The sequence below is a fragment of the Taudactylus pleione genome, unplaced genomic scaffold (genome assembly GCF_031769625.1).
Source record: "Taudactylus pleione unplaced genomic scaffold, aTauple2 ptg000276l, whole genome shotgun sequence".
Taxonomy (NCBI): Eukaryota; Metazoa; Chordata; class Amphibia; order Anura; family Myobatrachidae; genus Taudactylus; species Taudactylus pleione.
Window position 1 is genome coordinate 6,139,603 of NW_028284678.1, and position 27,385 is coordinate 6,166,987.

Consider the following 27,385-nt stretch of genomic DNA (forward strand, 5'->3'; position numbering starts at 1 on the left):
TTGACTAAAATTTGATTTGAAATTCGATTTGGCCTTTAGTAAATACCCAAATGCAAAATCGAATACAAATCTAATACAAATCGAATGAAAATCGCACCTCAAATCATTCAAAATGCCAAATCGACCTTTAGTAAATTTACCCCTAAATGTAAGTTACTGTTAACACCTACACACAGAAGAGAAAGCCATATTGTGGGCTGAGCCAACATTCAAATGCTGAAACAAGATGGCCACACTCACGTCAGCATATATTTGCACAGAGATGGGAGCTGAAAAGTTTTGCCCCGGTATTGTGCCCTCTTGAACCTCAAATAAACGTGCTTTCTACTAATAGGTAATTGTGAGATCTTGGCATGATGATGGGCTCCATGATGATGGGCAAGCAAATGAAGACGATGGATACTCGGCATATATGGGCAGACACTGTTATTATCGTATGGTAGTAAGCAGGATTCTGCGGCTGCTGCAGATGCTTCCGACTGAGAATCAGGCCCAGAGCCCATAAATGTAATATAATGTATTTATCACTTAATCATTCGTTCACCTTCTCACTCCTCAGTGGGCTGTCTGTACCCAATGTATGCCTGTGACATGAGGGGATAGGGTTCACATAGTGCTTGTTATGTCTAACCACAGGAGGTGCTAAACGTGCCAAAACAAACAGTAAAAGAAATGCAGCCTGTACCTACTCTTAGTGGTGCTATATGCTTTTGTTTCCTATAATGACTGTATGAATTAGTGTAATGACTGTCTTTTCATGTTTCCACAGGTCGGGAAGCTTCAGCTGTGGTCGTGGAATCGGATAATCTTAATATGAAAGAACTTGAGTTTGGAGGTATCTTAAACTTGAACAATATATTATGTCGAACTTTGGGCCTGATTCAGAGGGATGTAGTCAGGGAGCCGACGGTCGAAATGCCGACCGCCGGCTTCCCAACTGTCAAATCCTGGCAGGGGTCAAATGATAGGCGACGAAATCCCGACGCCTATCATTATCCCTTCGCCGGGAGCCCGGCGCCGGGCATACCGAACAAAGGTAAGCCGGGCGCCAGGCGCGGACAGCCGTGGGGTGGAGAGGGGTAGGTTAGGGGCTCCCTGGGGAGACTTAGGGTAAGGCACCTCCCCCCCAGGAGGGTTAGGGTTAGGCTAGGGGAAAGGGGGTTAGGGTTAGGCACCCCCGGGGGAGGTTAGGCACCCTCCTCGGGAGGGTTAGGTTAAGGCTGTGGGGAGGGGGTTAGGTTTAGGCACTTACAGGGGGGAGATTAAGGTTAGGCACTTGCAGGGGGGAGGTTAGGGTTAGGCATCCCTAAAGGAGGGTTAGGAGGGGGTGAGGGTTAGAAATAGCTAATTTACCGTACTTACCTTCACTGCCAGTCTTCAGGCGTCGGAATTTGAAATCATACTGATCCCTCGAGATGTATACAAAACCAATATTTACGCAGTTGAGCGTTTATCGGTAAACTGCGCATGTGTCTATGTCGCTCTGCGCATACGTCCAGATAAATGACATTAGTCACAGCGACTTTATACGCAGTGTGATTGACTGTCAGGGATTATTTGAGTGAGGTAATGTCGTGGCGGCAAAAAACGCAGGGGAGTGTCACAGCCTGCGATCCCATACGCAATAAAAATGTCTCCGGTGTCTCAGTTCCCATGCCCAATCTGAGTAGCCATACGGTTACGCAGAACTGTGATAATCAAATGATCTGCGTCCGGAGCTGCGTCATTTTACGCAGATGCTTGGATTTGCATATTTGCGTACAGCAGCTGACTACTGGATCACCGCTGCGATGGCATTAGCGTACATCTCTGACTAAGGCCCAGAGCTTACATAGCGAACACATGCTCAGTACTACTTCCTTGTATATATGCACAGTACCGCTGTATGTGTGTTTATGTGACTCCATGTTTGCCTTTGTGGGTGGCTGTAGAATATTTCTTTACCATGTTACCATTTGGTCATGCTGTGTATGTGGACAGGCATTGTATCATTACCAGCGATGAAATGAGCCAGTTATTTTGATGAAAAGAAATAAGAAAGATCTTTATCTTCCAACTTTATTTTCCAGTACGGTTACATAGGCATTTATTTGTCATTGGTGGTGCAGTGGCAGTATTGTGTATTGCTGCATATCACACGACACATAATGTAGTTGTGCCCGTTTTCAACGCAATCTCAAGTTGGCATTACCTAAAGAAAAAACAGCATAGCAGTCACAGACTCTCAGATAGATGGGGTGGATGCTGATTGTACACTTGGAGTTGGTGTAGACGCAGATCAAAGGCGCAGAGTCTAACGTATCGATGACCTTCACCAGGGACCCCTGCACAGGGGTTTGGGTTCACTGTGCCCGATACACAGGTCACAGCCCTCTGACTGGGTTCCAATATATGGTCTGGGTCTTGCCTGCCCAATAAAGGAACTAGGCAGGCAAGGGTGTACTGGAGGAATCAGTATGATTTACCGGTGGACGGGATGCCAGCGGTCAGAAGACCGACAGCAGTATCCCGATGGTTAAGATCCTGACTGGGACCAGTAAGTAACCTAACCCTCCCCCTCTTCCCCCCTAACCCTCGCCGGGTGGTGCCTAACCCTAACCTCCCCCTGGTGGTGCCTAACCCTAACCTCCTTCCCGGTGGTAACTAACCTCCGTGCAGCCTAACCCAAACCCACCCTAGCAGGTTCCTAAACCTAACCCCCCCATCCCCGGCCTAACCCTAAGCCTAACCCACATGCTTACCTTCGGGATGCCGGCGGTTGGGATGCTGATGACGGTATCTTGATCCCTTCGGGGTATCGGCGTCGGCATTTTGATGAGCGTCGGGATTCCGGCGTCGGTATCCTGACGTCCAGCATCCCGTCCGCCTGCATCTTAACTGGATCCCGTACTGGAGTGTAGTCATCAGGAATGGATCAGAACCAGGCAGTCAGTGCGGTACCAGGGAATGAGCAGAATCAGGTCAAAGGAATTGCTGAAGTCAAACCAGGAACTTCAAATAACTAGGAGCAACAGCAGAGGAGAAAACAAGGAGAATCGTCATTCGGATCAGAAACACGGATAACTTGTACTGGGAGTTCACTGGGAACAGACGCTGGAGCAAAGATATGGATCCTAATACTCTGACACTTAAACAGTGGCCAGAGATTCCCTTTTTAGGGAGGGAATTCAAATTTGCCACAAACGTGGCATCATGTTTGGGGCACACTCCACTTTAAATTTCAAGCAGAGTGGTGCACTCCCCTATGGGAATCGCGGCCACCTGCAGCCAGGGTCGCGGGAAGAGAGGAGAGCTCGCAGCAACTGGGGATAGAGGAGATGACGGCGGCCCTCGCAGCATCTGGGAGAGGGACTGCAGGCAGCATGGGAAACATACTGTGTCGGGTGCCAGCCACACCTTCCTGTGATGGGACTGCCACAGCCCTGTGGGACCGGCACTGCCGGAGCCAGGCTTCGGGCACCGTCACAATAGCTCACTTGTCACAATGAGTTCCCCATAGATGCCTATGAGGATAATAAAATTAAATCTCTGTGGTATTCCTCTTGTTAGTAGGACGAAGCAGTGATACGCCCTTTCTCCAACAAAAAAGCTTGAGAAAATGGATATCACTGTTTGAGAAATAGACCCCATAGACTGTAGCTTCTCATAAAAGCTGACACTCATGCTTCACTGTTGCCTGCAGACACTCATTATTGTACTGCTCTCCAGCCCTATATTACAGCCAAATATTTAAAATGTTGACTCATCAATCCAGAGCAGCTGCTGCGAGTTCCTATGTTTTCGTGCATAGTTGAGTCGCTTGGTCTTGATTCCACGTCGAAGGTATGGCTTTTGGCCGCAAATCTTCCATGAAGACCACTTCTGGCCAGACTTTGCTGAACAATAGATGGGTGTACCTGGTGGGCCACTGGTTTCCACCAGTTCTGAGCTAGAGGGTGGTACAATAATGAGTGTCTGCAGGCAACAGTGAAACATGTTGGAGGTTCCTCGCAAGTTTGTGGCTGCATTTCAGCAAATGGAGTTGGGGGATTTGGTCAGGATTAATAGTGTCCTCAATGAGCAGGCCAAATCCACAGAAGATCTGTGGTTAGTTCTCCAAGATGTTTGGAACAACTTCCTTGCCAAGTTCCTTCATAAACGGTGTGCAAGTGTACATAGAAAAATTGATGCTGTTTTGGAGGCAAAGGGTGGTCACACCAAATATTGATTTGATTTAGATTTATCTTCTGTTCATTCACTTTGCATTTTGTTAAATGATAAAAATAAACTATTAACACTTCTATTTATGAGAGCATTACTTACTTTACAGCATTTTTTCCACAGCTGCCTAAAACTTTTGCACAGTACTGTACGTGCTCCGATAAGTAAAACAGCTGTACTTATTCAAGAAAACAAAATATCCTTTAACTAGTGTTATTGTACAGGCAGTGTGATACAGGGCCAAAAATTAACAAGGCTTTTCCAGCACTGACAGACACTGTCCAGTTATTTTTATTTGGATGTACTGTACAGGTTGAGTCTCCCATATCCAAATATTCTGAAATACGGAATATTCCGAAATACGGAATAATTTTGGCATGACTGAGATAATGAAACCTTTGATTTTTGATGGTTCAATGCACACAAACTTTGTTTAAGGCACAACTTATTAAAAATATTGTATAAAATTACCTTCAGGCTGTGTGTATAAGGTGTATATGAAACAAATGAATTTCATTTCTGAACACAAACTTTGCTTGAGCCACAAAATTATTGAAAATATTGTATAAAATTACCGGCAGGCTGTGTGTATAAGGTGTATATAACACATAAATGCATTCTGTGTGTATATTGGGGTCCCATTCCCAAGATATTTCATTATGATATGCAAATATTCCAAAGTACAGAATATTCCAATATCCCAAATACCCCTGGTCCCAAGCATTTTGGATATGGGAGACTCAACCTGTATAGCACTGTGTTCTTGGAACACTGTAAAGTGTCTCGGTGAAAAACATCAATGACATTTAAGAATTCTGCCAGTTTGATAGACAGCCTGGGTACATCAGTCACTTGGTAATCAATATTTTCAATCATTCCGTTTTACTAAGTGCTTCGGTTCTTACACTTGACATGAAGATTACGGATATCTTTATTGCTTCACACTCAAAGGGCCTTATTCAATACCTTAAAGGCCTATTTTTCAGTGTGAGACCATAAGGCTGATTCTTTTATTAAATGGAAAATTACTCATTGCCACAAAGTATATATAAAATATTGCTGCTGTGACTGAGTGATACTCCGCTGCTTTGTGGTACTGTGCGGAGCTGCAAGGGTTAGCTAACTGCTTAGGGAATATGTGCATGCTACCATCAATTTGCTGGAGAGTGGCAACCATTTTCTTGTAGCACACATCCTGCCCAGTGTTTTCTCCATGGTGGGCAGATAGTGATGAAATCATTGCTGTGTTGAACACAACTAGCTACACTCTTCAGGGAGGCAGGGAAATCATCACCTCAGGGAGTCTCCTGGCATTCAGAGAAGAGTCTTTAAGTATGCTCTGGGCTTATGAGTCTGATAGAGCCAAAAGCACTCCAGGGCTTGCGGCAGCGAGACCCTACCGCAAGGATCACGTCGCAAGCCCGATAGTCGCGATGGTCTTGACCATCGCGACCATCATTTTGCCCGCTCGCTATAGCTGTGGGTGGTCACCCACAGCTATGCGAGTGGCCAGGAGGCAGCTCCAAAAAAGAGGAGGGACGGCCCTGATTCAGAGCGAGCGCTCTGTCAGTGCGTCCGGCTTTGAATCAGGGCCACTATGAGCTCGCAAGCGGGTCTGAATCAGGCCCTGTATGTTGGATGTGATGTGTGCTGTTGCAGTGTAAAGCTGGGTACACACGTTACAACGGTTCTAACCAGCAACGGAACGATGCGATGTAACGATACATCGAGCATGTGCTGCACACTGCACAATTTGGTGTAGGACGGCGCGGCTAATTGTTACCTAAGAATGATACTTCTGTTTATGGTTCCAGTCCTGCTTATGTGGCCATCATTAAGCCGGCTTTTCACCTACGCATCCACTGATGTCTTACATATCTGCCTTATATCAGGTGAGGGCAGATAGAGACACATTGTTGGCCTGTTAGACCCTCGGGTGACCCAGATGACAATATCACTGGAGGTAGTTCCATTTGGTCTTATTGTGCAGTTCATCCCTTCTATCTTCTACAAATACTAAATGTAATCACTAGAATTAAATACAGTATATATATTATTTAATAGATAGTAATAACATCAGCAACAACAAATGTTTGGAGAAGGGACTGGTTTTGGGATGGGCGTCCCGGGGTCTGACAGGAGGAATTAGAGAATTGAAAATTGATGTGTTTGGAGGAAAGGACAAGTGATAGATTTTTTTGGGGGGACAGCATAGTTAAGTGGTGGGGGACGTACATAGGGTAAATGAAAGAGGTTTTGGTGAGCGAATGAATAAGTATTAGAGGTTTGGAGAAGTAAATGCTTATGTGACGGGTTAAGGTGGGGTATGAGATGGAGCAGGTCTGACAGTATTACAGGAGTGCATGACCGTGTGCAGTACTGCAGTCTACATACCATACATGGTGCAGGCATGTGCAGAGCCACCCGCTGTCACTCCACTTGTGTTTATTATTGTTACTGTTATTATTATTAACTTTTATTTATATTATATTATATTATATACTATTTATACAAAGTGTATAGAGCATTGTACCAGCTAATCATAGAATCACAGTAGCAGGAAATTGGAGCATAAATACAATACACAACCGCATGCCAGGGCATTAGTACCAACCATTAATATCACACCGCAGACTGGGGTAGGACAGGTAACAGGGGCACTGGTTGGGCATGAGTCGCAGGTGGGAATCAAATCAGGACTCAACGATCTAACGCATGGGCGAACAGACAGAATCAGAGGCGCGGAAGGGGAGATGGAGATACGGGAGTGGAGCACTGCTTGTTGTTACGTTGTTCTGAAATCACAACATCTAGCATCTCCTGCCAGCCATTTTTACTCGTCATGCCACACCGGCATCATTATTCCTCATGCCACACCGCCATCATTACTCCTCATGCCACACCGCCATCATTACTCCTCATGCCACTCTGCCATTTTTACTCTTCATGCCACACCGCCATCATTACTCCTCATGCCACACCGCCATCATTACTCCTCATGCCACACCGCCATCATTACTCCTCATGCCACTCCACCATGTTTACTCTTCATGCCACACCACCATCATTACTCCTCATGCCACACCGCCATCATTACTCCTCATGCCACACCGCCATCATTACTCCTCATGCCACTCCACCATTTTTACTCGTCATGCCACACCGCCTCATTACTCGTCATGCCACACCGCCATCATTACTCGTCATACCACACCGCCATCATTACTCCTCATGCCACACCGCCATCATTACTCGTCATGCCACTCCACCATCTTTACTCTTCATGCCACACCACCATCATTACTCATCATGCCACACCGCCATCATTACTCCTCATGCCACACCACCATCATTACTCTTCATGCCACACCACCATCATTACTCCTCATGCCACACCGCCATCATTACTCCTCATGCCACACCACCATCATTACTCTTCATGCCACACCGCCATCATTACTCCTCATGCCACACCACCATCATTACTCCTCATGCCACACCGCCATCATTACTCCTCATGCCACACCGCCATCATTACTCCTCATGCCACTCCGCTATTTTCTACTAGGGTCCATAGGGTATCCACAGGATACCTTGGGGTATAGGTGTGACGTCAGTCGCAGGGCACCAAAGAGTTAAGCTTTCAGCCTCCCAGGATGCACTAGGTCCCCCTCCTATACCCCGCCCCCGGGCCAAGGCACCTCAGTTTAGTTTGGTGCCCGGCCGGCGTCGGGTGCACCTGTCGGAGTGGGGGCTAGAAGAGCCCCTGAAGCTTTCTTCAGTGCAGCTGTGGCTGCACATCTGGATGTACAGCATGGACAGTCAGTCCTGACGTCCATGCTGTCTTCCCTACACCCCCGCCGGTACCAGAACGCCGGTACCGATCCGGGGATGCTGGTGAGCATCTGGGGTCACAGCTAGTGGTGACCCCAGATGTTCCGGACCATGGCCGGATCCAAGGGGGACAAAGGTAAGCAGCGGGGTCCCGCGGTGGGTCCCCGCTGGTCACATGGTCCTAAGTCCCCAGGCAGGGGGCTCCCTGGGGACTGGCTGCAGCGTGGAGCCAGGTACTGAACCTGCGCTTTCCACTACCCCCTGGGACAGCGGACCGCAGCAGAGCGGTAGCGCTGCGGCGTCCCAGGGGTTAAATGCATGCCAGGGGAGCGCGCCTTCCCTGTCTCACAGCCGGCGCCTCCCCCGCTGCACACAGCCCTCTCTGCACTGTGCTGACTGGTCCTGTGTCAGCGCTCCTCCACAAGGCCAGCTTCTCTCTGCTCCTCGGCGGCCATCTTCTCTGCAACGCATGGTGAACGCTGCTGGAAGTTTGGAAGGAAGCATCGTGGTCTGGGTCCCCCCGCATACCTCTCCTCCGCTGTGGCTCAGGTCTGTGTATGCAGCGCTGTGTCCTACCAGGCCCTGTGTCTGTGTAGTTGAGTGATCAGCGCTGTTAGTGCAGGAATTGTTATTTCTCTGCATTGTATGTGACTTTTCTTCTCTAAACTGTCAGCTTTATTACTGTCCCTGTTCTTTCTGCTAAAGCCCTTGCGGTGCGGTGCTGCAGGGTGGTCTCTCGCCTATTTAATACTTAATTGGTGAGAGAGGTCACATACGTGGTGCCATCATGTCTGAAAGTGATTTTCCCCTCCGGCTACAGTGTACCACGTGCAAAGTACCGTTAGCGGAGGGGGAGGGTAGCGCGGAGGGCCTTTGCCGGCAGTGTTTGTCCATGGCGCGGCCTATTACGGTTACAGCACCGGTACAGGAGCCGCCCTGGGCTTGTTTCGCTCAGGCGTTAACAGCTTTAGTGGGCCAGTTAGCTCCGCAGCCCGCGTTTACTCCGATGGGTTTGTCCCAGCAGTCTGTGGTGTCGTCACCCATGCAGGGGTTCCCACGACAATTGGTGGTACCCCACAGTCTCCCTATTTCCCCGCTCCCGGGTTCTCAGGAGCCAGCGTGGGTTAACTCCCTGACGAGTTCTGTACAGCACTTGTCGGATGTGTTGCAAGGGGAGTCTGTGATGCGGCCTCATAAAAGGCCGGTGGCGTCTCTGTCCGCTCCTTATGAGGATGACGAAGGGACGTCTGATGATGGGGAGATTCTGGATCCTTACGATCAGGAACCTCTCCATACTAAGGACGCTGATGCTAAGTCCAAAGTATATATTCCTGGACTTATTAGGGCGGTCCGCACAGCCTTGGTGATTGAGGACGAAGTTCCCCCAGCGGCTAAATCTAAGTATGCCTTTTTCAAAGATGTGAAGGGCGATGCCACAGTCTTTCCTCTTTCGGGTCAGTTGGTGGACCATTTAGAGGAGGCGTGGAAACAACCTGGCAAAAGATACCAGCCGCAGAGACGCCTGGCGGTGGCTTATCCGTTCGCGGATAATTATTTTGCTAAGTGGGAATCCCCTCCACAGGTGGATTCTCACGTGACCCGTCTTGTCCGTAGTGCCACATTGCCGATGCCATCCATGTCCTCCCTTAAGGATGCTACAGACCGCAAGGTAGAAATCTGCCTGAAGTCCGCTTATTCCCTTGCAGGGGGGGCAGCACGGCCGGCTATGGCCATTTGCTGGGTTGCCAGAGCGATGGAGCGCTGGGCGGATTCATTAGAGGCTTCTTTTGAATCCGACTGTCCGGCCGAACAGGCGGAGTTGATTGGCAATCTCCGTGATTCGGCCACCTACATCAACGAGGCGGCTCTAGACATTACTCTGGTGTCTAGAATTTCTTCAGCAGCGGTAGCTGCTCGTCGCACCTTGTGGCTGCGATCCTGGAAGGCGGACGCAGATTCCAAGAAAGGTCTGGAAGCGTTGCTGTTTACCGGAGAAGTTCTCTTCGGTCCGGATCTGGATAAGATTGTGGCCACGCTAGCGGCAGCCAAATCTGCTTGTCTCCCGTCGGCCGCTGCTCCTTCTGGTTCTGGACCATCGTCCTTTCGGTCATCTAGGGCCCAGGGCAGGCCCAAACCACAGTCGTTTCCTCGACAGGCTGGCCCTAAGAAATCGGTCAAGCCCCGGAAACAGGCATGGAGTACCAGACGTCCGGCCCCCAAGCCAGATGACAAGCCTGCGGCCTGACGGTCCGGGTCTCCCCTTGGGGGATCCCAGGGTGGGAGGCCGCCTGCTGCAGTTCTCCCGGTGTTGGTCGTTCACTACGACAGACACTTGGGTTCTGGAGGTGGTCTCCCACGGGTACGCCCTCTCCTTCCGGCACAGACCCCCGGCTCGATTCTTCACCACAGGTCTACCATCAGACCGGAACAAGGCTACGGAGCTGCGGAAGGTATTGCACACTATGCTCCAGGCTGGAGTTATAGTGCCTGTTCCATTCTCCCAGAGAGGCCAGGGTTTCTAGTCAAATCTATTTTTGGTACAGAAACCCAATGGGTCATATCGTCCGATTCTCAACCTCAAAGCACTCAACAAGTCTTTGCGGGTCCCGAAGTTTCGGATGGAGACCCTACGGTCCATCATTCTGGCGCTGGAACCTGGGGACTACATGGTGTCATTGGACATACAGGACGCTTACCTGCATGTCCCTATTCTTTTGCGCCATCAAGAGTTCCTTCGGTTTGCAATCCGCAGCGACCACTTCCAGTTTCGGGCGTTACCTTTTGGCCTGGCGACAGCACCACGTGTTTTCACCAAGGTGATGGCGGTCATGGCGGCTTCTCTGCGGCTGCAAGGAGTCCGCATGTTGCCGTACTTGGACGACCTGTTATTGGTGGCAGGATCTCCAGAGCTCCTGTTACACAACTTGGACCTGACCATTGCACTGCTGCAACGGCACGGCTGGCTAATCAACTGGCAGAAGTCCACTCTAATCCCGTCTCGGAGGATTCTGCATCTTGGAGCCTTATTGGACTCGGGACAGCAAAGAATCTTCGTGACGGAGGACAAGATCTCTGCTTTACAGTCAAGGGTGCGCAGTTGTCTGCACAGCCGCCGGGTGTCCTTACACTCGGCGATGAGGTTACTGGGCTCCATGGTGTCGGTGTTCGACATGGTGGAATACGCCCAGTTTCCCTCCAGACCTCTGCAGCACCTGATCCTGTCCAAGTGGAACGGGCTGCCTCAGTCTCTGAAGTTCCAGACGATTGTGCTCACCCCGGAGGTTCGCCTGTCCCTTGCGTGCTGGTTAAAGACGACCCACCTCAACAAGGGACGTCCGTTCTGGGTTCCAAATTGGGTCCTGTTGACAACGGACGCCAGTCTTCGGGGCTGGGGAGCAGTTTCGGGTCCACACTTGTTCCAGGGCAGGTGGACGCCGACAGAAGCGGAGCTTCCAATAAATATCTTGGAACTCCGTGCGGTCTTCAATGCTCTCCTGCAGGCACAGCGGTTTCTCCAGGGTCACCCGGTGCAGGTCCAGTCGGACAATGCTACCACCGTGGCCTACATAAACAGGCAAGGAGGAACTCGCAGTCGGGCAGCTCTCGTAGAGGTCTCTCGGATCCTGGTTTGGGCGGAGCGCAATCTTCCGGCCATATCAGCGGTCTTCATCCCGGGAGTGCTAAATTGGGAGGCGGACTTTCTAAGTCACCAGGACGTTCATCCAGGGGAATGGTCCCTGCACCCGGACGTTTTTCAACTACTGGTGGACAGGTGGGGTCTTCCAGAAATCGACCTCATGGCGTCCCGGCACAACAACAAGTTGCCGGTGTACGGGTCTCGCACAAGAGACGAAGGGGCGTCTCTGGTGGATGCTCTGTCCGTCCGGTGGACGTTCAGGTTCGCATACCTGTTCCCTCCGGTCTCCCTTCTTCCACGGGTAATCCGGAAATTCAAACAGGAAGGAGGGACGCTCCTGTTGATAGCTCCCGCGTGGCCCAGACGGCACTGGTTCTCAGACCTTCAGGGTCTGTCCGTGGACAGTCCTCTGCGGTTGCCGCTACGACCGGACCTTCTGTCTCAGGGTCCTTGTCTTCACCCGGACCTGACTCGGCTGTCTTTGACGGCGTGGCTGTTGAGACGGCCATGCTGAGGTCCCGGGGGTTTTCCAGCTCTGTGGTGCGTACCATGTTACGAGCTCGGAAACCGTCTTCCGCGAGGATATACCATCGCGTGTGGCATACGTTCTTCCAGTGGTGTCGACCGAGAGGTTATGCACCGCGGGAGTTTAGTCTGTCTCGGATTCTCGCCTTCCTGCAAGCAGGACTAGATCATGGGCTTCGCCTTGCTTCTTTGAAGGTACAGGTTTCGGCCCTATCTGTCTGGTTTCACCGTAGGATTGCTACAATCCCGGATGTGCGCACCTTTATGCAAGGTGTTCTCCGTATTCAGCCGCCCTTTGTTCCACCTGTGGCGCCTTGGGATTTGGCTGTGGTCCTGAGGGCTCTCCAAGGACCGCCGTTTGAACCACTGGGCTCAGTGGATATTAAATGGCTAACAGCTAAGACTGTTTTCCTTCTGGCCATTGCTTCGGCCAGACGTGTTTCTGAGTTAGGGGCTCTTTCTTGTAGACCCCCTTTCTTGGTTTTTCATGGGAACAGGCCAGTGCTCCGCACTCGGCCCGAGTTTCTTCCCAAAGTTGTTTCCCAGTTTCATGTTAACGAGGAAATAGTTGTTCCGGCCTTTAACTCACCGGGTCTTTCCGTGGGTGAGGCCTCTTTGGATGTTGTGCGGGCCTTAAGGACTTATGTTGACCGCACTTCTTCGTTTAGGAAGTCGGACGCTTTGTTTGTCCTCTATGGCTTCTGTAAAAAGGGTTGGCCTGCTTCAAAGCAAACTTTGGCAGCCTGGATCCGTATGGCTATTTCTGAAGCTTATCTTCATGAAGGCCTACCGGTCCCTCCTTCTCTGAAGGCTCATTCCACTAGGTCTGTGGGTCCTTCGTGGGCAGCTCGACGTGGTGCCTCGGCAGTTCAGATCTGCAAGGCTGCTACGTGGTCTTCTGTCCATACCTTCGTGAGGTATTACAGGTTTGACACCTTCGCCTCTCAGGATGCTTCCTTCGGGCGGCGGATTCTCCTTTCTGCACAGGAGCGTCCCCACCCTTACAGGATACTGCTTTGGGACATCCCCAAGGTATCCTGTGGATACCCTATGGACCCTGAAGTAGAAAATATGAGATATGGTAAGAACTTACCCTTGTTATCTCTATTTCTACGAAGTCCATAGGGTTCCACAGGACTCCCGCCCTGTCGCACCTGTGCTGCAGATGGGCTTTGCTCTGGTCGCCGGTTTTCCGTCTCCCTCTGGTGAGAATGTGATTCTTGTATGTGTCCAGATCTTTGTTCTCTCTCTTCCTTCTCCTCCTCCGGCCTATGGCTTGGTAACTAACTGAGGTGCCTTGGCCCGGGGGCGGGGTATAGGAGGGGGACCTAGTGCATCCTGGGAGGCTGAAAGCTTAACTCTTTGGTGCCCTGCGACTGACGTCACACCTATACCCCAAGGTATCCTGTGGAACCCTATGGACTTCGTAGAAATAGAGATAACAAGGGTAAGTTCTTACCATATCTCATATTTTTACTCGTCATGCCACACCGCCATCATTACTCCTCATACCACACCGCCATCATTACTCCTCATGCCACACCGTCATCATTACTCCTCATGCCACACCGCCATCATTACTCCTCATACCACACCACCATCATTACTCCTCATGCCACACCACCATCTTTACTTGTCATGCCACACTGCCATCTTTATTCATCATGCCACGCCGCCATCCTTACTCACCATTCTACTCCACCATGTTTACTCTTCATGCTACTCCACCATGTTTACTCTTCATGCTACTCCACCATGTTTACTCGTCATGCCACTCCACCATCAACCATCAAAATAGGAAAGACACAATCTGCCTACCTGCAGTGACAAAAGCAGCAATCCCTTCTGGACTTCCCCAGACTTATTAATTCACATTTAAACTTTAAGAGACCTTCAGCCTATTATAGTTTTCCCCTCGCTGTACATTTATTCTGTGTCAGCAATGATTTCCCTGCAAGGTCAGTCTGTCTCTGCAGAGACTCAGGGCCTGATTCTTGGTTGCAGGTAAAGTGGGCGCAGTCGCTGACACTTTCCATGTTGGTAAATAAGTGCAGATTACCTCCTGTATTCGGAGTCAGCTGCATCTAGCAGGCATTTGCACCAGCCCTGTCCTTCATGCAAGACATCCGACTGAGAACTGAGCTTTCTCTAAAGATCAGATTACTGCATCATACCTTACAGTACTACTTATCTTTCTTCATGTAACTTTGGTTTTGTCCAGTTTTTTTTTTCTTTTTCAACTTATTTTCCAACTCCAATGACCTGGTCTGAATTAAATAATGTTTGTGATAGGTTGTTTCTTTCAATCTCATTACCACCACGTGTAGAATCAATGTTGGCTCCCCTCTGATTAGCTGAGTTTCAGATCAGGGAGTAGACCCCCCAAAAAAAGATCACCTCTGCCACAGACAGATTTTATTCCCTGGGAGTCTTTGCTTCTGTTGCGATGTCTCAGGTTTGTTTCTGTTCTGTTCAGGACTTATTTATTTTATTTATTACCAATTATTTGTATAGCGCACACATATCCCCCAGCGCTTTGCAGAGAACATTTGGCCATTCATATCAGTCCCTACCCCAGTGGAGCTTACACTCTATATTCTCTACCACAGGCTCACATACATACGCACTAGGGTTAATTTTTGGTTGGGAGCCAAGTAACCTACCAGTATATTTTTGGAGTGTGGGAGGAAACCGGAGTACCCGGAGGAAACCCACGCAAGCACAGGGAGAATATACAAACTCCACACAGTTAGGGCCGCAGTGGGATTCGAACCCACAACCTCAGTGCTGTGAGGTAGTAATGCAAACCATTACACTGCCTGTGCTGCCCCACTTTTATACTGTAGTACTGGTTCCAGTGAAAGTTTGTGGTTTAGATTCTCTAATTCTACATATATTTATTGCTGAAGCATTTTATGCTTCTGACAGAGGCGTTTTAAGACAAGAGGTGGCAGTGTGCAGATGTCCATGCCCCTCCACACACCCCCTTAAATAAATGGTACTGGTGCATGTGTAGAAAGTTACAAAGACTTTGCCACTTTGCCTTCTGCCAAGGCACCATTTTTGCAGCACTATCCTTGGAAATATGATGTCAGTGCCATACTTGAGGTGATTTCTTTGGAAAAATGTCCCCCGACGCCATATTTCCAAAGAAATGACAAGAATAATGTCGCATTAGGCCAGCTGGAAACACGGACATGTAAACGCAATGTGTACCGGACGTGTGGTGTGGGCCCCTCCTGCCTCGGGCCTGTGTGCACAGCACACCCTGGATAGTGACTGGTTTAGTTGTCTGTTGATGTGGAGCTCAGTTTATTAAGGTGTGATTGTGATGCAGTCACGGTGACTTTTACTTTTGGGCAAATCCACAGTCTTGTGCATTGACCTGAACACACAAGATGGCTGCTCCCATCTGTGATACACATTTCTGGCACACTGCTAAGAACGGAGTCTGATTAAAATGATTTTCTTTGTCTGTTCTATTGCAGAAACCATCCTCTCCTGCAAATACAGACTGGAGAAGGAGCAACAGCACAGATTAGAATGGAAGAAAGTCTCCGTCAATGGAGATGTATCCATTGTCTACTTTAATAACTCACTATCAGGTAAAGTAGCGTCCTACCTTCCCTGCACACCGAACATGTATGTCTCCCTACCTAATGGATTACTGGAAAACCATTCATCACATAAGCCATTGATACAGATGTGTCCACATACATCTTACCTTTGTGCGCTACAAGTCGCGTTAAGCATAACGTGTGAGCGCCGTGTCTGTTCGTGCAACTTTTTACATGCAAAGTGATGAAAATAGGATTCTGCTGATTAAAATGATATGTGGCATGCCTATGTTCTGTGTGTGACTGTGGGTGTATCTGCATGCACAATGCTACGTTACAGTGTCACAGCCGCATGCAGATACTGCCGTACTCGCACACAGAACATAGGCATGCCGCATATCATTTTAATTAGCTGAAGCTGCTGTGCGAATAAGACGCATTTGAAGATAAAACGTCGGATGAAAGGACGCTCTGTGCTACCGAGTCATGTCACGGCTAGAAGGGCTGTTTAACGCGCAAGGAAGTAAGATGTATGTGGACACATCTAAGATACACCCAGTTAGTTTGTTGCCGATCGCTAAGCGCCACGCTGCGCTATGGCACGTCCTCGATCGCAGGAGTACGTCTCCATTCAAACCTATGGAGACGCACTCGTGCGTCCCCGATCGTGGGAGTGTGTCTCCATAGGATTGAATGGAGATGCTATTGCGCGTCCCCAATCGCGGGAAAGCATGGTGGTGTGACTTGCTGCGCTATAAGCAACAATGCAGCTGGGCCCATCTGTATATATATATATATATATATATATACAACATAATTCACGGGCTCGGTGCAGGCCATGCCCCCTCCACGTGATGTCACACGGGGGCGGGGCCACAATTGCCGGTGATTACAGCAATGCCATGAGCACCCTGAGGATGCTTCGGGGAGCTGTAAGGGCAGCGGTGTGACCGTCTGAAGCGTCCTAAGGATGCTCCATCCGGCACTGCTGCATAGATTCTGCCTAGAATGGCACCCTGCTGGCCAGATGAGGCTAGCAGCAAAAAGCTCAGAGGGCCAGACCAAATGATTCCAGGGGCCTTATACGGCCCCAGGGCCTGACGTTCCCCATCCCTGTCCTACATTAATGATCCGGCATACTCATGCACTTCTATTGAGTACAACATTGTAAAGTCTCCTGTATGTTTATCTCAACTGTAATTTGTGATTACAAAAATATATATATTCTTGTTAAAAAAGCAAAAAGAAAAACAAAAAACCCTGTCACATTGTACCGAGTTACATACCTTGTTTGCCTTTTTGTTTGGGCCAACAGCTGAGTTGAGGAACCGAGTGGAGATGATAGGCGCAAGCCTCAGGTTTAGAAATCTCACCAGAGGGGATTCTGGGAAATATCGCTGTGAAGTTAGCGCACCTCAAGACAAGAAAAACTTTCAAGAAATCATTATCAGTTTAGACGTTCTAGGTAAGAGACATCTGTGATATACTGAGTGACATGAACGGCATTGTGATAACATATGAGGCTTGTACTTATTAAACCCTGCAAATAGCCTGGTGTCACTGTTTATTTCTTCTTGGTTTTTTTTTTTGCCCTTCTGTTCCATGAGTGGTTTCTGTCCTCTCAGTTTACAAATCGGTATATTGGGGGAGATGTATCAAGTCTTGGAGAGAGATAAAATACCAACTAAACAGCTCCTGTATTTTTTCAAACACTTGCCTATAAATTTTGACAGTCACATTGTGTGCCATTTCCTAAAGTGGCGGTAAGATTTTTTTTTTTTTTTCAATGTTATATTCAAAACAGTGACGAAAAAAATTTGACGCACTAACAGAATTTTTTTTAAAGATTTTTTTGTTATTTTCTTGACCCAAAAAAAAATAAAAAAAAAAGTTTAGGTGTAAATAACTATTTATATAATAATTACATTTCTTTAAGTTATTAAAATAGATTACATTTGTGTTCTTTTATTTTCTTATTAAATGTAAATGAGTATTCTGCTGTTTTAAAATGATGCCTCAAATGCCCTAACACTTTTTGTCTTAAATATTGTGATCTTTTTATTCTCTTAAGGGGCACATCCACTAGTAGATAGTGGAACGGCAGTACGATTACTACATTGTAATCGTACAATCGTTCCTGTTCCCCTGCAGTGCCTACTCTGAACGATATGTCATTCAGTGTAGGCACCCTCCCTCATCCCTGAACATGGTCAATCTGCTGTTATTGGCAGATTGACCAGCATGTTCAGCCGATGACTGATGTCGGAAACAACCAGCGGGAGCGCGCATCGCTGGTCGTTTCCGACATTATAGTGCACGATTTGTGCGCGATTAATGAGCGATTGAACGATAACGATGTCGTAATCATGCAATGGCTCATTAATATCGCCTAGTGGATGTGCGCCTTTAACATTGGCGGGTTTCATCTTTGTTTCTTATCCAGGAAACAATTTTTTCTTTAATTTTCTGTGTGCTAATAATCTGTGTAATTCTTACAGATATTCAACAATAATATTAATTTTACAGAGTATATAATTAATTATATGTAACCAATACTTTTACAGGGCAAGAGATGTGTTATAATGTGGCTGATCAGGAGATGAAAAAAAAAATCAGTACTAAACAAAGGGCCTGATTCTGACCCACTCGCGAGCGCTGTACGCTCGCAAGCGGGTCGATGGTGCCTAAGTGCGCATGCGCACGATGGAGGGAGCTCCGTCGTGCGCATGCGCAAGACCCGGCGAGCGACGGGGAATCCGTCGCTCGGGGTCTCGCACCAAAGGAGGCGTGCTGTCGATGGTGAGTGACAGCACGCCCCCTTTGGTGGGCGTGCCGGGGGCGTGGCTGCCAGACGGAGGCGTTCCCATTTGAACGCCTGCTGTCTGAGTTCGGCCTCACTGACATCAGTAGTGATGTCAGTGGGAGTGATTTTGGCTCTGATAGAGCCAAAATCACTCCAGGGCTTGCGGCAGCGAGACCCTACCGCAGGGTCTCGTTGCAAGCCCGATGGTCGCGATGGTCTTGACCATCGCGACCATCATCATGGACACTCGCTATAGCTGTGGGTGGTAACCCACAGCTATGCGAGCGTCCATGAGGCCGCTCCAAGTTGAGGTAGGAGGGCCCTGATTCAGAGCGAGCGCTCTTGTCAGAGCGTCCGGCTCTGAATCAGGCCCAAAGAGCAGAGTTATATGCAGCACAGCATAGAATGTAAGCTCTTGTGAGCAGGGCCCTCTACCCTCTTGTGCTTCTCCCTACTTTAGTTTCATCTACTTCTTACTCACCACTAGGGCACCTAACACTTGGCTGCTTATGCTCTGTTGCTTATCTGGGTGTTATGGTCGCTAATGTAGTAATATATATTATCCTGGTCCTGTATTGTATTGTTCTGTAAGTCGCTTGTCTACAACTTGTTTATGTGCTTTGTAAGGAGCTGCGGAACATTTGTGGCGCCATATAAATAAATGATAATAGTAATAATAATAATAATGATGATAATAATATAAGAGGCTTGGTAAATAGACACATAATACAAGCACCTGCTAAGAGTAGCATGTAACATACAGTATAATGCAGGATAAATGATACTGTGCCGCTATACATGTACACAGATTGTAACCAACTGGTAAGACGAGCTCTTCATACTTATCTACCCCCAGGGGCGCATAAGACTAACAGAAGAGATGTTTCAGTCACGTGAAACTAAATAACAAAACAAAAGTTTAATGTATTAGTAAAGAAGAAAATGTATATAAAGCAAATCAATTTTATAACATGTATAGGGGGAGATTTATCAAACCTTCTAAAGTGGAGGGTCGCCCTCAGCATCCAATCAGAGTATACCGATCATTTATCTAGTACAGTCTAAAAATTATATCTCTAATCTAATTGGTTGTTATCGGGAAAACCTCCAATTGTCCTCTTTAGAAGGTTTGATAACTCTCCTCCTAAATTATATCATTAGATGCTTGGTATACATTTATACACTTTATGCGGGGTAATTGGAATAAATTGACATACATTAAGGATAAGGTGGTATGTGCTAAGACAAGAGGTGCTGTAAATTATATTATAGAAGAGAATGTGTACACTGCAATCTTGGGAGCCTGTTCTTGATCATTGTTATACAAGTAAATTGTAACTTACATCTCCGGCATAGGTGCCGGAATGGGGGGGAGGGGGATGGGCAACTCAAACATTTGAGAGACAGTATATGTGGTAGGTTGTAGGGAGCAGGGTTACCACGTTCCGGTAACAGAGCTATTCCCCTTTCTAGCTCCTCCCCTGTCCACCTAGCTCTGACCGCTACAGTGGCAAGTATACTCCTCCCCTCTTACTCCTCAGCGCCAACTTCATACCTTCTGCCCCCTTTGACCTAAACAACCCCTCACTGCAGCACCCCCCACCCCTTCGTGACACACATATATATATATATACAATATATATATATATTAGAGATGAGCGGGTTCGGATTTACTCGGTTTTACTCGGATCTCAAAACGGTATTTTATTGGCTATCGGCTATCACGTGTTTTGGATAGCCAATAAAATAAATCCGAACTAATCCGAACTCGCAGTACAATGGTAATAAGAACCGAGTAAATCTGAACCCGCACATCTCTAATATATATATATATATATATATATATATATATATATATATATATATATATATAGGGGCGCCTAAATTAAATTATATTTTGTCCCTCCCCGTCCCTTATCTCCGGTACAGTGGAGTTAGATTTGTATAAACAATTACAGACAAACAGCCTGTACAGGATATGAGATGTGCAATGGTAGTTTGCAGATCCCTACAAATCACTTCCAATGTTGAATAATGCACGCATTGACAAATGGTGTAAACATATAAATAAACGTTTTACTGTAAATGTAAGCAAGGGAAATTTACAACTAGTGAGCTTCCTGCTAATTGTCTGACACTGCACTATTCAGTTTTACAAGAAGCAGATTCTTAGTTATTAATTGTGAAAGATCCATCCAAAAAAAAAAAAAATAGAAATCACGTAAAAGAGCACTTTGTTAAATAATGGAAATGCTGGCAGTTAGTCACGAAATGACCTGTCTTCCTTACTTGGAAAGAAAAATAATCTCTGGACTGGAAAACACAGTCCAGTGTTTCTGAGTAACGCAAGTGTATGCAGATTTAAAGTGCATCCTGTGTCTGCACACTGCGGAGGCAGCCATTTTGTTGGCTGATCCAGTATTCTTGAGAATGCCCTATTAATTCACAATTCACCTCAGCGATGTCATTGGTCCCCAGTGATTTGACTAGCGGCATTTTTATGAATATTTAGTCAGCTACATGATGGCTGTATCCCAGTGATGTCTGGATCCTCGTGGTCAGCTCATAAAATGGCTGATGTCAGTGGATCCAATGGTTAGGCTGCATTCTTCTTATATTGGTTCATCCAACTGTCTAATGTATGTAGGTGATGGGTGCACTGTGCAAAGTCACCCACCTACTACTCCCTTTGTTCATCTTTACCTGAGATTCTGCGCTGTCACGGTTGTTGCTATGGTGAATGGGGATCCCCACACTGTAGGGCCTGATGATGGAATAAAACACAAGCTGAGCTCTATGACAACCCTGCCTCCTGATTTTGACATTGCTTCAGTGCTCTATTGGGATCTCAAACATCATCGAGACCTGTCTGTTGCGATGACAAGAGCCGGAGATGTGGCCGGCATAGCTTAAAATAAATACTTGTTATACTCGTGACATGGTCCTATGATTGAAAGGAAACTATTCTTGAAAAATAAAAGTGCTACCTTAGGTGAAAATGTAAACATAGATTGTGCACAAGGTTGCGTAGCATTCTACATTGGCATTCTACAGATAATAAGAAAGAGGACGCTTCATTTATCTTTCACGACCTCTGTAACTGCATCCTAAAATAGTTAGTGCACTTGATGCGATATTGTGTCAATTCTAAAAGCTTGCGCACAGTGTAGTTTTGATGTATGACTGGACATTACCTTTAAGCCTTCTGCACATTCTCATAGAATGCGCATAACTCAGAACATGACCTTTAATGTTCCCATTGTTTCTAAAGCACTTCCTGTGATTTCAAGTAGCACATGGCTACACGCAGCTACTGGTTAAAATAAAACACAAAGTATATTCACATGCAGTTATTTCAGCATTCATTCTGCTTTGTATTCCGTTGAGTTCTCTTGGATACGCGAGACGCCAGGCAAGACTGAGCCACTTCAAGAGGTGTAGCATATCGTTCTTATTCGTAATATACAACTTACTAGCTATAAAATGAAGATGCATGATAACAGGAGTTGGCTGAAAAATTGGTAAAATTTTATGTGACATAATAATTTCCTTTTTATTAATTAGATATGGAATGCTGGCAGGCAACATAAACTCCCCATCACCAGATGTATGTCATCCCACTCCCAGTGTAGTGCAAACCAGTAGCCATAACAATTGAAATAACGACACTGAGACTTGCTTAAGGGGAAAGATGGTCAGCTTTTATTTATTTTCCTATTTAAAACTCTAAATGGCTATTTAAAACTAGCAGATACTAAAAATGCTAACAATGCTAAATAACTAAGAGGAGGAAAGGACAGATAAAGAATGGTGGCACCGAAAGAACGGCCCCACAATGCAAGATCCACCAACTGCCACTCCATACTTGCCCCGTACCAAAATGGGAGGCGGCCAGCCAGCCCATTATCGCGCCCAAGGTATCCACCTCCCGCCCCAATGACACAACATGAGCTCACCTGGAGCGATGGTACCGCTGACCCCAGTAGGGAAGAATAAGCCTAAGCCATGTATTGGGGAGGGAGAGCACCTGAAGCTCCATAGACAGATGGTGACTGCAACCGTTCTTTCCCGCCAAACACGGAACTCAGCCGAGTCCCGTGCCGCCACCATGACCTAACCTATAACCTCCAAAATACCCCTAGCTAAATCTTCCACAAACAAAAAACAACCCTCCCCATTCAAATGCACCCCATCTGGACGAAATAGATGACAATCTCGAAACCTAATTCTAGGGTGTGAGATCACACCTCCACCAAGACCACATACATAACGGCCTACCACTGCATTCACACGCCTCCTAGCCGCATCAAGGGCCCCTGGAGACACACAACCACGCCACGTACGACGTGGAATGATATCTGACCACAAGAGCACACAAAAAGGCCACATGGCTGTAATGATCCCCAAATCAGCCGTCACGGCACATCTCAGATCCAGTCCCGTCCGGGAAGTCAAGTCATTTCCCCCTAAATGAATGACGAGGACCAATGGGAAACCAAACGACGCCACAGACCGAAACAACAAATCCAACAGAGCATCCCAACGCATGCCCCTAACTCCCAACCATCTAACGTTATCTAAAACCGGGAACTGACCATGAACAAAACGAGACCGACCAGCCCAAAACACAAACGAATGCCCAACTATCCAGATGGGTAACGAATCCACTTGAACTCCTGTAAGAGGAAGGTAAATAGACTGTGAGATAGGGAGTAATAAAGAAAAGAAAGAGAAAGGCCTAGGCCTACACAACAAAAAATAACAAAATGGGGGGGGGGGGGGCAGGGGGAAGGATCCCAACTTGACCTGAGGCAAAAACCCAAAAACCTCTACCAGCCGGCAACAGCCTTGGTTAAAACCAGTGGTCAAACAAAAATTCCTCAAGACCCCCACTAGACCATAAACGGCCCTGTGACGAGTAGCTAATCATTCAAGTTGGGATGTTGCACACTTACCGAGGGCGGATATACCGCCTGTAGGTGTTGGACTTCCAGCGCCCTAGAGCTTTTATCTCGTCTACCGAGGAACCCGATGCCGTGGCCGATGTAGCTGCCCTGATACGAAAGGAATGGGTCCCAAACTCACTTGCTGGGAGGCCAACCGCCTCCAAGCACCGTTTAAGAACCCAACCAAATTGAAAACAGGTCATTGGGGATCCATCGGCATGCATTAACCAAGCCCCTTCTTTCACAGAACGACGCAGGTCCCCATATCTCTTGGCCCAAAGCACCGGACACACCGCAGCATCCGTGCAAGCCGGCATGGAAACCCAATGACCCCTTCCCAACTGATCGGTTTTAGACCGACGAATCCTGCACAGCAAAGCAGAATCGTCTATAAACACATGAGATGAGAGCAGCGAAGGAAGCCCCCGTTTTGAAGGCGCCCCCAACTCTGAAACCCTAAAAGCCCCATGGTACGCCACGATGAACGCCACGCTGAACAACCGCACCTCGAGATCAGACGAACAAACAGATAGCAGGGCCTGCAGCAACCGCGCCAAAAGTGGTGAATCAATAGGACGCCGAGAGTCAGGAGGAACAGGGGCCATGCGCGCCCAACCCTTCAAAGCCTTCTGCACCAAGAAGTTCTTTGAAAGGTCCTCTAACCCTTTAACTCGGAAGAAATGGGACAACCCAGCCAAGGTTTTGACAGCCACTGCCCTGGACCTGCCTGAATCAAACAGGTTCCAAACAAATTCGAGCATAATCTCTCGACCTGTCTTACCTTGATTTTCCGGGCGGGACGCAAACGCGTGCCATTCCGTCCACGCCGCACGATAACTTCGTAGCGTCCCAGGGGCCAACGATCGATGGGCTAACCCCTCCATGCCGGCTCGATAACCTGCCAGACATAAGTTGGGCACAACTCACCGACCTGATGAGCCACAGGGGCCAGGGAACGAAAACGCGGCCAATCAAAACGAGACAAAGCATCAGCTATATCTTTGTTCACTCCCGGGACGTGCTGTGCCCGGAACACGATGTTAAACTGCAAACAACGTAAGACCAATTGAGCCAGCAGACGGATAGCTGGCAGAGATGCCGCTCGTTGTCGATTGACCGTGTGAACCACACCCAGGTTGTCGCACCAGAAAAGCACGCTGCGATTACACAATAAAGGACCCCAGAGTTCAAGGGAGACCATAATGGGGAAAAGCTCAAGAAGGAGAAGGTCCCTCGTTAAACCTCTGGCCACCCACTCATCAGGCCAAGGGGCAGCGCACCAACGACCATCAAAATAAGCCCCAAAACCAGATGAGCCAGCTGCATCTGTAAACAATTGGAGGACACAACTAGGTTCCACGGGCGAAATCCAGATGCATGTTCCATTGAATGCAGCTATGAACTCCACCCAAACCCTGAGGTCCCTCATCAATTCCGCCGACAAGCGAATGAAGTGATGTGGTTTCAAAACCTGCGCCGTCGCTCTTTCTAATTTACGGCTAAACACCCGCCCCATGGGAATCACCCGACACGCAAAATTGAGAAGGCCAAGCAATGATTGAGCCTGTCGCAAGGTAACTTTACCTGCAGCCAAAGCCCTTGCTAGTTCTTCGTGCAGCCGGTCCACCTTTTCTTGTGGAAGAAGGCACACTCCCACGAGAGTATCGATCTCGATACCTAAATAGGCAATCACCGGTGAGGGCCCTTCTGTCTTATCACGGGCGACGGGTACGCCGAACTCCGCGAACAACGAAAGAGCCCCCACCAACATATCAGCACAACATAAAGAATCAGGAGGACCCACTAAAAGGAAATCATCCAAATAGTGTGCCACTCCCTGCATACCTGACCGATACACCAGACACCAGTGTAAGAACGTACTGAACCTCTCAAAATACGCGCATGAAATGGAACAACCCATAGGGAGGCATCTATCGAGATAAAATCCGTCCTCCAGCCGAAAACCCATGAACCGGAAATAATCTGGATGCAGGGGCAGTAGCCGGAAGGCGGATTCAACATCTATCTTGGCCATGAGGGCCCCAGTCCCAAAGGACCGGACCAACTCCAATGCATCGTCAAACGACTGATAATTCACCCGACAAAGATCCTCAGGAATTGCATCATTAACTGAGGATCCCACTGGCCAAGACAGATGCTGTATAAGCCGAAATTTTCCAGGGGTCTTCTTTGGCACGACCCCCACCGGAGACAAGATTAAGTCCGGTAGAGGGGGCCCCAAAAAAGGTCCCACCATGCGACCCAATATGACCTCCTTCATGACTTTCTCCTTAACCACGGCTGGAAATTCGCCTGCCGAACGTAAGTTCCGCGGCGAACCCGTGCGAACATTACCCCGCACAGGCAACCGAAAACCCTGAAGGAAGCCCGTCCGCAAAAACTCAGCATCCTCGCGCCATGGGTAAATGTCGAGCCAGCGCGACATGGCAGCAACATTAACCGGCGTGGGGGCCCTACTTCGCACCCGAACCCCCAGGCTGTCCCCCTGATGAGGGGACACCACTACCGACCCCGGGCACCCGAGCACACTCCCTCCCTGCGTGCGCACCCCCGCATCGGAGACATTGGTGACGAAAACGACATTTCGCGCCATAGGGGCACCTTCCGCTGTTGAAAGCAAAGCACTTCCCTTTAGGACCTGCAGCAACCCCTGAGGGCGCAACCCCTTTTCCCACAACGTGCCCACGCTTGCCTCCTGTAATCTCAGTCCCTGGCTTATGTGGGTTAGTCGCCCGGCCCGGCCATGCTGCTTACGCCTAAACTCCTCATCATAAATGCGCCATACGTAACCCTTAGCTGAACGATACAGACTATGAATCAAATGAAGATAGCGAACTAAATTCATATGTTCATCGGGGCGCGTACGTAAGTAGCACCCCATGAAAACGCAAAAAACGCTCAGCCAGTTCGTATAGGATCTATACGAGTCGAGTGCCTTCTCTTTCTTTGCTACCGCCAGCGCCTTACGGGCTTTGGAAGTAAGCGCAAAAATGTCCACATAACGGCCTACCCGAATCCGCTCCCGGATTCTAGGGCGGATGCCTCTGAGCACGGCCATATTTGCGCAATGCACAGCTTCCTCGGGATCCTCCAATCCCGAAGAACTAAGGCTAGTAGACCTACGCCTGCGCCGGCGACGCTTAGCAACCCCTGTCATATCACCGGACGATTCCGATGAGGATGACTCCGTGGATGATGTGGAAGACTCCCCGGGCTTACTCCTCTTAGAGCGTCTACGCCGCTTGCGCGACCTATCCACAGGCTTACGCCTAGAAGCCTCAGCTCCGGACATCTGTGAACTATCCCCCGCCCCTGAAGAACTGCCCAAAGAGCCCGAATCAGCCTGCCAATCCTTATCAGAAGTAGTACCTGAATTACCAGAGCCGCTCGCCTGATCTCCCGAAACAGACATGACAGCTCCAACTCCGTCCCTGGCGGGAACGCCAGTCTCCGAACTCACAGCAGCAGCATCTGGGGAAGAAACAGATAAAGAAGCAGGAGGGGGTATCACACCAACAGCCCCAGAGCCCCCTGCCTCAGAAACGGCCGCCACAATGGAAACAGGAGCATCCGCAACATTATTTGACACCGCTCTGTGCACGCTCGCTGCTGGGTCCAAGGAGGGGGGGGGGACATCCACACCCCCAAGAACCGGAGCCAAGAGTTGAAGAAACTGAATGGCCAGCGGAACTAATTGCGCGCCGAGCCGCTGCAAATCCATAGGCTGCACCGGAACCCCCGACGCCACAGCACCCTGCGATGCCGGCAGCAATGGGGCCACAGCAGCAGCCACCACAGACATTAGCGACGCTAGCGGGGATGACAAACCATCAGCCGCAGCGACAACCTGCTGGGCCGGGGG

General features: G+C 48.5%; 1 protein-coding gene across 1 annotated transcript in view; it reads left to right on the forward strand.

Annotated features, from left to right (window-relative positions):
* Positions 1-27,385, forward strand: part of JAM2 (junctional adhesion molecule 2) — a 120,656-nt gene that overhangs the window by 55,530 nt on the left and 37,741 nt on the right. The window contains exons 2-4 of the mRNA XM_088481629.1: positions 770-835; positions 15,685-15,801; positions 17,069-17,218. Of these exons, the coding sequence (XP_088337755.1) occupies positions 770-835; positions 15,685-15,801; positions 17,069-17,218 (333 nt within the window). The remainder of the gene's footprint in view (positions 1-769; positions 836-15,684; positions 15,802-17,068; positions 17,219-27,385) is intronic.